The sequence below is a fragment of the Medicago sativa genome, chromosome 3, assembly GCF_051527215.1.
Source record: "Medicago sativa cultivar Bolivia chromosome 3, Bolivia_mono, whole genome shotgun sequence".
Lineage (NCBI taxonomy): Eukaryota > Viridiplantae > Streptophyta > Magnoliopsida > Fabales > Fabaceae > Medicago > Medicago sativa.
This window is the reverse complement of record NC_140751.1, coordinates 35,352,260-35,366,837: the sequence shown is the minus strand read 5'-3', so window position 1 is coordinate 35,366,837 and position 14,578 is coordinate 35,352,260. Positions and strand designations below refer to the sequence as shown.

The window sequence follows — 14,578 nt, the reverse complement described above, 5'->3', positions numbered from 1 at the left end:
CCAAATTATCAACCACAGAGGCCTCAGACCCCTCCACCATATTATCCACCATTGTACCAACAACCTTATCAACCATACAATCCTCAACAACCCTACCTACACCCATACTATCCTCCACCACCTCAACAACAGTATCGTCCTCAAGCTCAACAACAGCCTCGCCCTCCTAGAAACCACTTTCCTCCTATACCTATGTTGTATAAGGATTTGTTGCCCTCCCTACTCTCCAGAAATCTGGTACAACTCAAAGCACCCCCTCGCATGCAAAACCCTTTACCTCCCTGGTACCGTGCCGACCGCACCTGTGAATTCCATCAAGGGGCGCCAGGGCACGACATTGAACATTGTTACCCTCTTAAAGAGGAGGTTCAGAAGCTAATCCAAAATAAAGAGCTAGCTTTCTCAGACCCTGACCCCGTTGTCCCAAACAACCCTCTGCCACCTCATGGGCCGGCCATCAATATGATTTAAGAAGACAGCTATGTTCTATATGCATGTGATATCAAGACTCCTTTGGTTCCAATCCATATGAAGATGTGCGAAGCAACTCTCTTTAGCCACGATCATGAGGCTTGTGGTATATGTTCAGTGGATCCTCGTGGTTGCGAGCAAGTCCAGAACGATGTGCAAGGGATGTTAGACAGGAAAGAGCTTGTTGTCACCAAAAAAGAGAAAGATAGAAATGTTTGTGTTGTTACTCCGGTATTCAGAACCCGGGAACCACTTGTGATAACAGTCAACCGTGCAAGACCAGCCGGCACACCTCTGGTGATCTGCCCGCCATAACAGTTGCCTTATTCTTCTCAGAAAGCCGAGCCATATAATTATGAATACACAATTCTGGAAGATGGGAAAAAGGTACCTCTTGATTCACCAGTCCCTGTGGACAATATTGCGGAAAGTAGAAAGATTTTGAGAAGTGGACGGGTGCTCCCTGGTGTTGTTCAGAAAGAAATTAGTATTCCAGCCGAAGAACCGATAAAAGAGCGGAATCTGGGTAAGGGTAAAGCTGTAGGACAACCCAACGAGATTGTCTATGAGGATAGTGATGAGGTCCTGAAGTTAATCAAGAGGAGCGAGTACAAAGTAGTGGATCAGTTGCTACAAACTCCTGCCAAAATCTCTATAATGTCTCTTCTATCCAGCTCTGATGCCCATAGAGACGCTCTGATGAAGGTACTAGATCAGGCTTATGTGGAGTACGATGTAACTTTGGGACAATTTGAAAGCATTGTGGGGAATGTGACCGCCTGCAACAATTTGAGTTTCAGTGATGAAGACCTCCCAATGGAAGGAAGGAATCATAACCTAGCATTACTTATCTCAGTCCTTTGCAAATCAGACTCTCTCTAATGTCTTGATAGACACTGGGTCCGCTCTAAATGTGATGCCGAAGTCCACTCTGAACCAGCTCTCATATCCCAAGGATCTCTTACAGCCCAGCAATGTGATAGTGAGAGCATTTGATGGAACCAGAAGGTCAGTATGTGGAGAAATAGAATTACCCATCTCAGTTGGCCCACACGAATTCAAGGTTACCTTCTAGGTTATGGAGATTCAGGCCTCTTTCAGCTGCCTCCTTGGCCGGCCTTGGATCCATGATGCGGGGGCAGTGGCATCCAATCTCCACTAGAAATTGAAGTTCGTAAGTCATGGAAAACTGATAACCGTGAATGGGGAGTCGACTATATTGGTCAGCAATTTGTCTGCTTTCTCTTACATTGGTGGTAATAGCTCGGACGGGTCATCGTTCCAAGGTCTCTCTGCTGAAGGAAGTGCGGGGAAGGTCAAGACTTGTATGGCTTCTTTGAAGGATGCTCAGAAGGTGATTCAGGAAGGGAAAACTAAAGGCTGGGGTCAGCTAGTGAAGCTACCAGAGAACAAGTGCAAAGAGGGAATTGGTTTTCCAGATAGCAAGCCTGGGGAATTCAATCCTGCTGGAGGTATTTTTCACAGTGCTGGTTTCATTCATGAGGAAGTGGCACCTGTCTTTGTGACACCTGGAGGAGCCTGCTGCAACTGGATCGCTGTGGATATTTCTTCTGTGATACCTCGTTCTAAGTAATATGTTTGTCTTTGTTTTTGTTTTTCTTTAAGAAAACTCCTTTCGTCCTGCCCCTGACGAAAGTGAAACTTTGTAGGGCTTTGTTTTGTTTCAAGTACTTTTGTTATGAATGAAAATCGTCGTTTCTGTCACGACCTTTATTTTATTTTATTTTATTTTACTTTAGTGCTTTTTATGGAAAAATGGTAGTACATAAAACCAAAAATATTTGTTCTCTTTAACTTTTAAAAATCAAACTCAAAAGTCTGCATTTACTCATTTAAAATCAATCATAAATCATGTGCAGACTAAACATAAATGAGCCCGTTGAACACGATAACCCTATGCTTCCTCCCAACTTTGAAGTCCCTGTTTATGAGGCTATGGTAGAGGGGGATGAAGAGATTCCTGATGAGATCAGATGGATGTTAGAACGCGAAAGAAAAGCCATTCAACCTCTTCAGGAAGAGGTAGAAATATTGAGCTTCTCAGATGGATGTTGGATGCCACTGTTAAGGAAAGAATTATTGAGCTTCTCAGAGAGTATGCTGACATTTTCGCATGGTCATACAAGGATATGCCAGGGTTAGATGCCGAAGTTGTGGAACATCGTCTGCCTTTAAAACCCGAGTGCCCTCCTGTTAAGCAGAAGTTGAGGAGATCTCATCCCGATATGGCCCTCAAGATCAAGGAAGAAGTACGAAAGCAGATTGATGTCGGTTTCTTAAATCGCATCTGAATACCCTCAATGGTTAGCCAACATAGTACCTGTTCCAAAGAAAGACGGTAAGGTCAGAATGTGTGTTGATTACCGAGATTTGAACAAAGCTAGTCCAAAGGATGATTTCCCTTTACCTCACATCGACGTATTGGTTGATAATACTGCTAAATGCAAAGTGTTCTCCTTCATCGATGGTTTCTCCGGGTATAACCAGATCAAGATGGCTCCTGAAGATAGAGAGAAGACATCTTTCATCACACCGTGGGGCGCTTTCTGCTATGTGGTGATGCCGTTCGGATTAATAAACGCTGGTGCCACTTACCAGAGGGGCATGACCAAGATATTCCATGATATGATACACAAAGAGATCGAGGTCTATGTGGATGATATGATTGTCAAGTCAGGCACTGAAGAAGAGCATGTTGAGTATTTGTTGAAGATGTTTCAGCGGTTGAGAAAGTACAAGCTCCGTTTGAATCCCCATAAGTGTACTTTCGATGTCAGATCCGGGAAACTCCTGGGTTTCATTGTTAGTCAGAAGGGTATTAAAGTAGATCCCGACAAAGTCAAAGCTATCAGAGAAATGTCTGCTCCAAAAACAGAGAAACAAGTCAGAGGATTCCTTGGTAGGCTGAACTACATATCCCGATTCATCTCTCATATGACTGCTACATGTGGGCCGATATTCAAGCTGCTTCGCAAGGATCAAGGGATCGTGTGGACCGATGAATGCCAAAAAGCCTTTGATAGTATCAAGGAGTATTTGTTAGAACCTCCAATTCTTGTCCCTCCAGTGGATGGAAGGCCTTTGATCATGTATTTGACTGTGTTGGAGGACTATGGGTTGTGTACTTGGTCAGCAAGATGAAACCGGTAAGAAAGAACATGCAATTTACTACTTGAGCAAGAAGTTCACCGATTGTGAGACTTGATACTCCGCACTGGAGAAAACTTGTTGTGCTCTAGTCTGGGCTGCCAGGCGTCTCCGCCACTACATGATTAATCACACTACTTGGTTGATATCTAGAATGGATCCAATCAAATACCTCTTTTAGAAGCCTGTCTTAAATGGAAGAATTTCTCATTGGCAGATGTTATTGTCCGAGTATGATATCATGTACCGCACTCAGAAAGCTATCAAAGGTAGTATCCTCGCTGATCATTTAGCTCATTAACCAATTGAAGATTACCAGCCTATCAAGTTCAACTTCCCGGATAAAGAGATCATGCATTTAAAAATGAAAGATTGTGATGAACCATTGTTGGGCGAAGGCCCTGATCCTGAGTCCGAATGGGGTTTGATATTTGATGGAGCCGTTAATGTCTATGGTAATGGAATCGGGGCAGTCCTCATTGCTCCCAAGGGCCATCATATCCCTTTTACCTCAAGACTACGGTTTGATTGCAAAATAACATTGCAGAGTATGAAGCTTGTATTATGGGTATTGAGGAAGCTATTGACTTGAGGATTAAGAGAATTAAGATATATGGTGATTCAACTCTGGTGATTAATCAAATCAAAGGAAAGTCAGAAACTCATCATGCTGGGTTGGTACCTTATAGAGATTATGCCAGGCGGTTGTTAACTTTCGTCAACAAAGTAGAGTTGAACCACGTATCTCGTGAGGAGAATCAAATGGCAGATGCTTTAGCTACTCTATCTTCAATGATCAAAGTGAATCATCACAATCATGTGCCTTTAATCAGTGTCAAATTCCTTGACAGGCCCGCTTATGTGTTTGCTGCTGAAGCAGTCTTTGACGACAAGCCGTAGTTTCATGATATCAAGGTTTTCCTTCAGACACAAGAGTATCCGTCAGGGGCATCTCGCAAAGATAAGAGGACTCTAAGAAGATTGGCTGGTAACTTTTTCTTGAATGGAGATGTGTTGTACAAAAGGAACTTCGATGAGGTTTTGCTCAAATGTATAGATCGGCGTGAAGCAGATTTGTTAATGCATGAGATACATGAAGGCACGTTCGGGACTCACGCCAACGGCTATGCAATGGCTAAAAAGTCGTTGAGGGCAGGCTATTACTGGATAACAATGTATGCTGACTGCTATCATCATGCCCAGAAGTGTCATAAGTGTCAGATTTATACAGATAAGATCCACATACCGCCAACTTTGCTCATTGTTATCTCCTCCCCGCGGCCTTTCTCTATGTGGGGCATTGATATGATTGGTCGGATTGAACCAAAAGCTTCCAATGGACATCGTTTCATACTAGTAGCTATTGATTACTTCACCAAGTGGGTTGAAGCGGCATCTTATGCTAATGTGACCAAGCAAGTGGTGGTCCGATTCATCAAGAACAATATCATCTGCCGATATGGTGTTCCTAACAAGATCATCACGGATAATGGTACTAATTTGAATAACAAGATGATGAAAGAATTGTGCGATGATTTCAAGATTGAACATCATAACTCTTCTCCTTATAGACCACAGATGAATGGTGCAGTTGAAGCTGCAAATAAGAATATCAAGAAGATTGTGCAGAAGATGGTGGTCACTTACAAGGACTGGCATGAAATGTTACCCTATGCTTTGTATGGTTATCGTACCTCAGTGCGTACTTCGACAGGGGCAACCCCTTTCTCTCTGGTATATGGTATGGAGGCTGTGCTTCCTGTGGAGGTTGAGATCCCGTCTTTAAGAGTTTTGAAGGAAGCTGAGTTGTCTGAAGCTGAATGGTGTCAGGATAGGTACGATCAGTTGAATTTGATTGAAGAAAAGCGTATGACAGCTTTGTGTCGTGGACAGCTATATCAGTCAAGAATGAAACATGCATTTGATAAGAGGGTGCGTCCTCGCGAATTTAGAGAAGGAGACCTCGTGGTCAAGAGTATCAAGTCTTTTCAACCATACCCAAGGGGCAAATGGACACCTAACTATGAAGGTCCCTATGTTGTTAAGAAATCTTTCTCGGGTGGTGCTTTGATTCTTACAAATATGGATGGAAAGGAGTTACCTCGTCCTGTGAATTCTGATGCAGTCAAGAAATACTTTGTCTAGAAGATATATAAGAGAATAGCTCGGTAGGTCGAAAACCCGAAAGGGCGGCCTAAACCAAAAATGAGCGTCTCGATGGATTGAAAACCCGAAAGGGTGGTCCATGCAAAAATTAGAGACAAAAAAAAAACAAAAAAAAAAGAAAAGAAAAGAATGTTTACCCTGATAGATTGAAAACCCGAAAGGGCGATCTATGCAAAAGTTAAAGGTTTATGACAAATAACTACATCAAACTAAGCATCACTCACTTAGGGCACCTTAGCTGTCAGAAATTCTCCGATATCAGAGCATCATAGCAGTGGATTTCAAAGTTGTTAGGGAATATAGTGGTTATTGTGTTCAATGTACGTTCCATATATTAATTACCATTTTCCAAATTTTGTAATCCGTGGTGCCATGCCTTTGGCCGGTTACCATTTCTAATACATTAATTTGAGCCTGTGCTTTTATTTGGAATTCTTGTTTATTCTATGTGCAAAATTTCTTCCATTTTTTAATATTAGTACTTGAAACAAAAACTTTGAAAAATCTTTTTAAAATTTTTGTGTTTTCTTTGAAAAAAAAACAAAAATGACAAACATATTATCTCTACAATTATGTATCATAGAAGCATGTGTCAACATTCGGTCTAAAAGCAGGTAGATACAACAAATGGACATAGTCATTGCTAAAAAAATAAGAGAAAAAAAAGAAGAAGAAGAAGAAGAAGAAGAAGAAGAAGAAGAAGAAGAAGAAGAAGAAGAAGAAGAAGAAGAAGAAAAAGCTCGCTAAGTTGAAAACCCGAAAGGGCGATTTAGGCGAAAATGAGCGTCCTGGTGGATCGAAAACCTGAAAGGGCGGTCCATGCAAAAATTAAGGACATGAAAAATGCAAAAAAAAATATATTCCCGGTGGATTGAAAACCTGAAAGGGCGATCCAGGCAAAAGTTAGGGATTTCGAAAGAAATGGAAAAATATACAAAAGAAAGCAATGGCTATGTGAAGCATGAATTCGAGAAAAGTACCTCGGTCAAGAAATGGCGACTTCTGCCAGTAATTTATTGGAAGGGTTGTACCCCGGTTGTGTTTTAGTTCATCCCCAATGATATTATCCCCGATGAAGGGTACTGGATGTTGGTAATGTGATGACGGGTCACTTTCTTTGGACCTGCCCAATCTTGTCTCAACAGTCTCACCAGTATACTGTCACATGAGTAGCATAAGCATTCATTCATGCATACATAGCATGCATACAAATATCATTCATACATAGTTGCATTATTCTCCTGTGGTTTACTCTAATACGTAAAAATGTCATCCTTAGTTGTGTTTGATTCAAGTTCAAGTGGCAGGTCCCACCTTTTCTTGTACCAGTAGCTGTTGATTCTTCATATGTTGGTCATTACCCCAGTAAAGGTAACTGACGGTATTTCCTTTCGTATGTTGGTCGTTACCCCAGTAAAGGTAAGTGACGGTATTTCCTTTCGTATGTTGGTCGTTACCCCAGTAAAGGTTACTGACGGTATTTCCTTTCGTATGATGGTCGTTACCCCAATAAAGGTAATTGACGGTACTTCCTTTCCTACGTTGGTCGTTACCCCAGTAAAGGTAACCCATTTCGTATTTTGGGCATTACCCCAGTAAAGGTAACTGACGGTATTTCCTTTCATGTTTTGGTCGTTACCCCAGTAAAGGTGATTGACGGTATTTCTTTCCGTATGTTTGGTCGCTACCTCAGTAAAGGTAACATACAATATTTCGTTTCGTATGTTCGTCTTTACCCAGTAATGGTAATAGACAGTATTTCTCTTCGTATGTTCGTCTTTACCGCAGTAATGGTAGTAGACAGCCTTTTCTCCCCAGGGATACTTATCGGTTTTGTTCCCCAATCAGTATGTGTTCTTCGCCTTTGCATTCGTAATTGCATTGCAGGCATTCATATCATAATATTCGTAAAGCATTGCATTCCCAGCTTTTCAACTGGTCAAAATTGGCGTACTTAATATTTAAGTCTCTCCGATCCGTTGCGTTAAAATTTCATTTTTTTTAAATCCCCGTGACGAAGAAACTTAAATAGGGGCATCTATCATACCCCAAATTTTGACCTGTAAAATATTTTGTCCGCACTTAATTACCTAAAATCCTTTTCCGTATAGTTAAGATCTTTATTAACAATTTCAGTATTTAAAGCAGTTTATTCGTATTTCAGTCAGTTAAAACTTTTTTTTGTTGTTCGTATGTTATTTCCAATTATTTAAAACTTTTCTTTTCGTATAATTGAGTTTTTGTCGTATTTTTGGTTAGTGAAGTTTTTATTATTCGTATAATTAAATCTTTTTGTGCGTATTTTAAAAACTGTTATTCGACATTTAAGAAGTTTATTTGTATTTTAAAAACACTGTATTTTTTAGTCATTCAGTTGAAATTTCGGCAGAGAGGTATTTTAAAATACCTCATTTTGGTTACCGAAAGAGTTTTTTTTTCCTTTCTTTTTTTGTTTTTATTATTTTATTTTTGTTCTAAATTATGTTTTATTATTATTTATTCTTTAGTTTTTATATGTATGTATATTTTCATATATGTCACTAACGTGACAGTAATCCCATCCTTTTTTCTGTTTTCTTTTTTTTATTATTTTTATTTCTTTTGTTTGTTTTAAGGGTCCTGTCCAGGTGGCAGTCACAGATTGGTCCTCTTTGTCCCCTTTCTCAAGTCTCTGATACAAGGGCAGTGTGGTCATTTGGCTTTATCAGAGTAACCCTAATATTTTATTATAAATAGTCCTTCAGTGCACTGTAGCGCGTCAGAGTCAGTCACAATCACTGTAGCCGCAGAGAATAATCAGAATAAAAAAATCATAAACACTCCAATATTTCTCTCTCTCCCCTTTTTTGAATCAAAGTCATAAAAAGCTCATGAACATGATGAATATCTTATGAATTTCATATGAACATTCAAACATTCATCTAGTTTTCCAGCTATACCACACATACAAAAATATCATCAATCAACACTACAATCACAAAATCATCACAAAAACCCACATACAACACAAAACCTAACCGGACCTACTCGTTTGCATCAAAAACGAACCGGAACAGCAAGAGAACCGGACCGGCCGAACCGGACCAGCTCTCAACCGAACCGGAAGCTTGTGTGAGAGGTGGCCGGAGCAAGCAAACCGACGGCGGCAGTAGCAGATCGGACCGGATTTCGCCAAAAACAAAGGTAAACGTGTTTCTATGTGAGCTCCTATGTAGATCCGGTAGTTTTTGTGTGTTTCATTAAACTTTGTTTTTCAAACTTCAAACTCAGATCTACGCTTCACCGACGATTTTCTTGAAAAATTAAGCCCGGATTCGTGATTAGAAAGAAAAAGGATTGTTAAAAAGCTAAAAAAAAATTGAATCGGGCCAAAGAAAAATTTCCGACGCGGTGGTGCCGCAACCTCGCGGTGGTCGGCCACCGCGCCGGACCGGTGAGGTTGGTCGGAGAAGAAGGTCTGAATTGCAGAGCCTCTCTCTCTTCTTTTTGCTTTGGTTTTGTTTAGAGAGAGGTTCATTTCATGTTATGTGTGTTTTGCCTTGAGATTTTGCTTTTATACCCCTGCTTAATCATACGCACGCGTACACTGTGTGTTCACCATGCTCCATCACTTCTAACCATCAGATCTATCTTCTTTGTTTAATCTAACAGCTACTGTACACTTAGTTTGATTTTATGCTTGCTGTGTTATTGTGTGGCCATGTGACCTCAAGACTAGGCCGTTGGATCCTAGATCCAACGCCCGAGGATGCTCTTGGGAGGATTCACTCTCTGATCTTGATCAACTTTGATCAAGTGGCTGCTATGTTCGCTGTCTTTTTTCCTTTTCTTTTTTGTTTTGTTTTTAACCTTTTAGATTGATCTAATGGCTGCTGTATTCCCAACTTTTTACCTTGATTTTTTCCTGTGTTATTTTTAGCCTTTAGATCAATCTAGTGGCTGTGATGAGCCCTTTAGTGAGTAAATTTGGACCCCTTGATGCATCAAGTGGTCCAGATTTAATCCTGCTGAGCCAATTTTAATTTTATTAATTTCTTCTCCTTTTTACTATTTTCTCCACTTTTGGCATTTAAATGCCTCTTTTTATTCCTAAAAATATATCTCCATCCTTTTAAACTTTCCAACCTTAAATTTTGTTTTAATTGCTTATTTTCATTACTTTCTCCTAATGTTTGCTTGTTTATTTTTAATTGTGGTGCTCAATTTAATTTGTGCTTACTTATGTTTTAATTGTGTTTAGAATTTTTGCATGCATATTTTATTTTCGTCATTCATTCTATTTTTGCTTTTGGGTTGTTTTATTATAGTTATTGATTTAGTGTGTATGTTAGGTATTGATGTAATTTATTTTTTCGCATTTTTATTTCTTGCTTTAGAATGGACCTAGGAATGGTATGTAATAGCGTAGTAATTGCACACATCGACACTTGCACCGACACCATATCACTTTATTAATCGCTTTTACCTCGCTTTATTTTTCACGTCGTTACGTTAGCTTACCGTTAGTTTAGAAAAACCTTTTTATCTCAAAAATCAAACAAGTAAAAAGTCAAATATTTTCTTAATAAACCTTGGATCCAAATCCAAGTTGTTTTCCTTTTTTATTTTTCTTAATCAAATTTCTAATGAATCTTAATTAAACTTAGACTAAAGTTCTTAATTAAAATTGAAACAACCTCACTTCCATTTTATTCTTCTATACCTTGAGGTCTCGCAACCCTTCTTAAAATCATTTTCAAAATCAAATTAAAATCAACTTAACCCACAAAAAATATTTTTAAGAGAGAACTACGGCGGTTTTGATCCCTTTTAAGGGTACGTAGGCAAGGTTTTATTCCTTCCAAATCGATCAAATAAAAATAACAAAAGCTCATACCTCTTCTCCCTCCATTCTTTCACTTAGACTTTTAGCAATAAATTTTCAAATAAAAATAACCTAGTACAAGATAAAGTTGGAAAGAGATTCCCACGGAGTACCGTGGACGATGCGGGTGCCTAACACCTTCCCCAATCGTAACCGACCCCGGGATCCAAATAAGGGTTTAACTCATTTTCCCTTCCCACGAAAAATCGAGAAAGTCCAAACGATTGAGGGTTCAAAACCAATCAATGGATTGATACCCGAAAATCATGGTCTACAGTATGGATGGGTAGACGGCGTGCATGACTAGTTTGCTTATCTTGGTGAGTTGCTTGAGGATAGCTTTGGAGCTACGTCGTTTGTTTTGGAGTCTATAGAGTCGGACTCTGATTTAGGGGTGTTTGTCTGTTTATTTTTCCGTTATGACTTGTTGAGATATTATGTTCACTCAGTGTGTTGAGTTGAGAATTTATATTTCTGGATGTAGTATGTTTATATGACATGACTATTTGGAGATGTGTTGTTTTATTTGATGAGAATTATTACTATTCTGCTGTGATATATGTTTATGAGAAAAATTATTTATGCATGTTGTTGAACTTATTCGAAGATGTAACATCTAAATTCTTGTACGATCATATGATTAGCGTAATTTATCGCTTTAAGGGTTTAGGGTGTTACACTTTTGCAATGAATGTTCTTCGCGAGCACAAAATCATACTTTGCGAAAACTAATTACATACTTACAAAATATTTGGCTTACATCTACATAATCTACTAGAAGTCACCACTCTTGACTATCATAATGATGACTTGGGGGCAACCGTTTTGTGTAACGACCCGTTTTTGCTAGGATTATTTTATTTATTTGTTATATGTGTTTAGTTGCTTGTTTGTGTGTTTGATTTGGAATTATTGGATTTTTTAGGCGAGAAGGGTATTTTTGTCATTTTTAGGACTAAGGATATTTTGGTAATTTGAGGAGTGAGGTTAAAATAGTAATTTTAGAATGTGGAACATTTTAGTGTTTTAGTGTGAATAGTTATTTTTAGTAGTAACTTGCAGTAAATATTTTGAAGTGGTAATTTATTCGATGTTTTTAATGAGTTAAGTGTATAGTAACTTTTTAGAATTAAGTGATAAAGAGTTTTTAGGCCCATTATGAATTAAGGTAACCTATCTCATTATTGGAGTATATATAGATAACTTATGAGGGAAAATTAGTGTTAGCTCATTATACACATTTTCACACAAGAGAGGCTAGAGAAATGATGAGTCAATAATTAGTGTTTTTTATATAATATTTGAGTTTGTTTTATTTAGATTTTATATGTTTTTATTTCCTTTTTAGAGCTATATTTTACTTCAATTGCAAGTTATTTTATTTTAGGAACAAATATTTCAAAGATTGTGTCTTGAAGCAAAAGAAAGGTGATTATGAGCTGATTTGTGCCTGAAATATGAAGACCCTGGACAATTTTATCAGGCACGGCCGTGCCTAGCAATGACATGGCCATGCCTTCAAGATTTCAAGGTCAACACAAGTCAGAAGACCTGGCATGACCCGTGCTTGCAGACAGCTTTTTGCTGCTTTTGCTTCTTGTACAAGCTACCTATTTAGTTTATTTTTGACCTAAAGGCTATGGTTTCTTGTGGAACATTTTATTGACGTATTTCTTGGGGCTTAAGTAGTTGTAGACTATAAATAGAGTAGCTAGCAATCATATTCAATCATCTTTTGTTCTTGGAAATAATAAGTGACAATTGTTTCTTTTAATAAAAGTTCTTTATTTTATTTTATATTCTTCTCCTTCTTCTCTTGTATTTCTACGATGAACATGAGTGAGTAGACTCTTCTTGTCTTGGGATTGTTGGATGAGTCTAATGACCTAATCCTAATCAAAGCAAGCCTCGAACCCTAATTTTATGTAAATATATTTTCTAATCTAATTTCACCGTTTTTATAATGAATTAACAAGTATCAAACTCATAATGCGATAGAGGAGGGTTAGTACTTGTTAATTCATCATCACAAATATCAAAGCGAAGCATCGAAAGAAAAAGTTTGGATATTGGAATAAGTGAAATTAGACAAGGATTGCAAAATATGATAATAGTCTAGCAAAACTTGAGACAATAAAGTTTCGTTCTTCAAGGATTCCAATAGCAATCAACCATGAGAATAGGCGTGGTTGCTAGAGAAACACACTCACTGAAACCGAAAGGAGATGTGATAGGCTAAAGAGAAACTTGTCTTTAGAAAATAGTTCCAACATAAAGTTATAGGTTTAGGGTTTGGTTTGTGAAGGGTTTGTCACCATGAAGAACCAATAATCCCAAGGCGCTTTTCATTATTACTTTTAAACCGTTAAAATCCCAAGTTTTCAACTGAAACTCTTTTCTAATCATTCATAGAGGTTAATTGAATTCAACAACTCCTTGTCAGAACGATACTCTTTATTACTACAGTGGTAAACCGTGCACTTGCGGATTTACTACATCAAGAAACTTAGAGAGAATTGAAAGAGAGGTGAAGAATAGAAGAGAAAGAGGAAGCCCCAAGGAAGTGAGGATTCCTGGTGATTAGCTTGAACTTATGGAAAACAAGGTAAGAGGGATAGGTTTGCTATACTTAATAATCTATAATCAATTTTTAGCTTATGCGTCAAAATCATTTTGGTTGAATTATGAAAATTGATCATTATATGTGTTGAATTTCGTGCTTGAAATTTTGTGATAATTTTGGTATATGAAAGTTGTTGAAAAGTTATTGTTAATGCTTAAATTCCATTGTTGATATATGCTAAGTTGTTTACTTTGAGAATTTGAATTAATTTGGTGAAAATGATGATGTTGTCGTTGTTTAATGTTGAATTCATGATTTATACTCTATGAATGTTGTTGGGTATATGTTTTGTTTAGAATCCATGAAATTGGTGTGATAAATGTGATGTTTGGATTTAGTTGTAGTGTTTTGGTGATTTTTGTGAAAATGGGTTAAAAGAGGAGAAGTATGATTTTGATGATTGTGAATGAATCATGAAGTTGTTATATAGAATTAGATTGAGTAGAATTTCTGTTTTTGATTGGTATGTTTTGGTGAGGAATCGATTAAGTGAAAATTGGGTTTTTAAGCTAACAATCATTTTAAGTGATTATGTGAATTAAGTTATGTTTGACCATCAAACTTAAGCTGTTTTGGTATGAAAATGATGTTTTAAAGTAGAACTTGAATGGCTTAATTGATTGGGACACATTGATGAAAACGGCATCGAAAACGGATTTGAAAAAAGAATTTTGAGCGTGAAAACGCAAAATGAAAAATCGGAAATTTCAAGTGCTGTCAGACTGGCAGGACCGTGCGCCTGTAGGCACGGATCGTGCATGTGATTCGCTGATGGGTTGCACGACCGTGCGACCCGATGGCGGGACGCTGAGTGTTTTGTGCACGGAAAATCCGATTTTTCAACTTTTAATGAGTTTTTAGGTATACTAAAGGGTCTCAAACACCTAACCCTAATTAATTAAAGTGTAATTGAGTTTATATGATTGGTTTAACATGGCTTTGCATTGAAAAAGAATTGATTTTGAAATATGATGAAAATGAGACGAACTTTGTGAATTTTTAAAAATAAATGGAATTTGCGAAACAAAGATGCTATGATTGAATTACTGAGATGTTATATGGTATGTAGGAATGTTTTAATGATATGTAAGAGCCTTGTACCCTACTTTTGTTGAGAAAATTGAAAATAGACGAACTTTGTGAAAATGAGGAATTATGAATTGAAAACATGTAAATGTCTTATATGCATGATAGTATGATAGATTAAGAACGAATCATTGTTTGTTGAGTGTAAAATATGTTGGTATCTTGTTATGAGCGATTGTCCGTCTATTATGCCAATTGTG

The 14,578-nt window shown here is 37.8% G+C and overlaps 1 protein-coding gene across 1 annotated transcript; it reads left to right on the top strand.

Moving 5' to 3' along the window:
- The first annotated feature begins 5,271 nt into the window (after window positions 1-5,271).
- LOC146937338 (uncharacterized) lies at window positions 5,272-5,784 on the top strand. Its single transcript, XM_085749397.1, has one exon. The coding sequence runs from the start codon at window positions 5,272-5,274 to the stop codon at window positions 5,782-5,784; it is 513 nt and encodes a 170-aa protein (XP_085605523.1).
- Window positions 5,785-14,578: the final 8,794 nt, after the last annotated feature.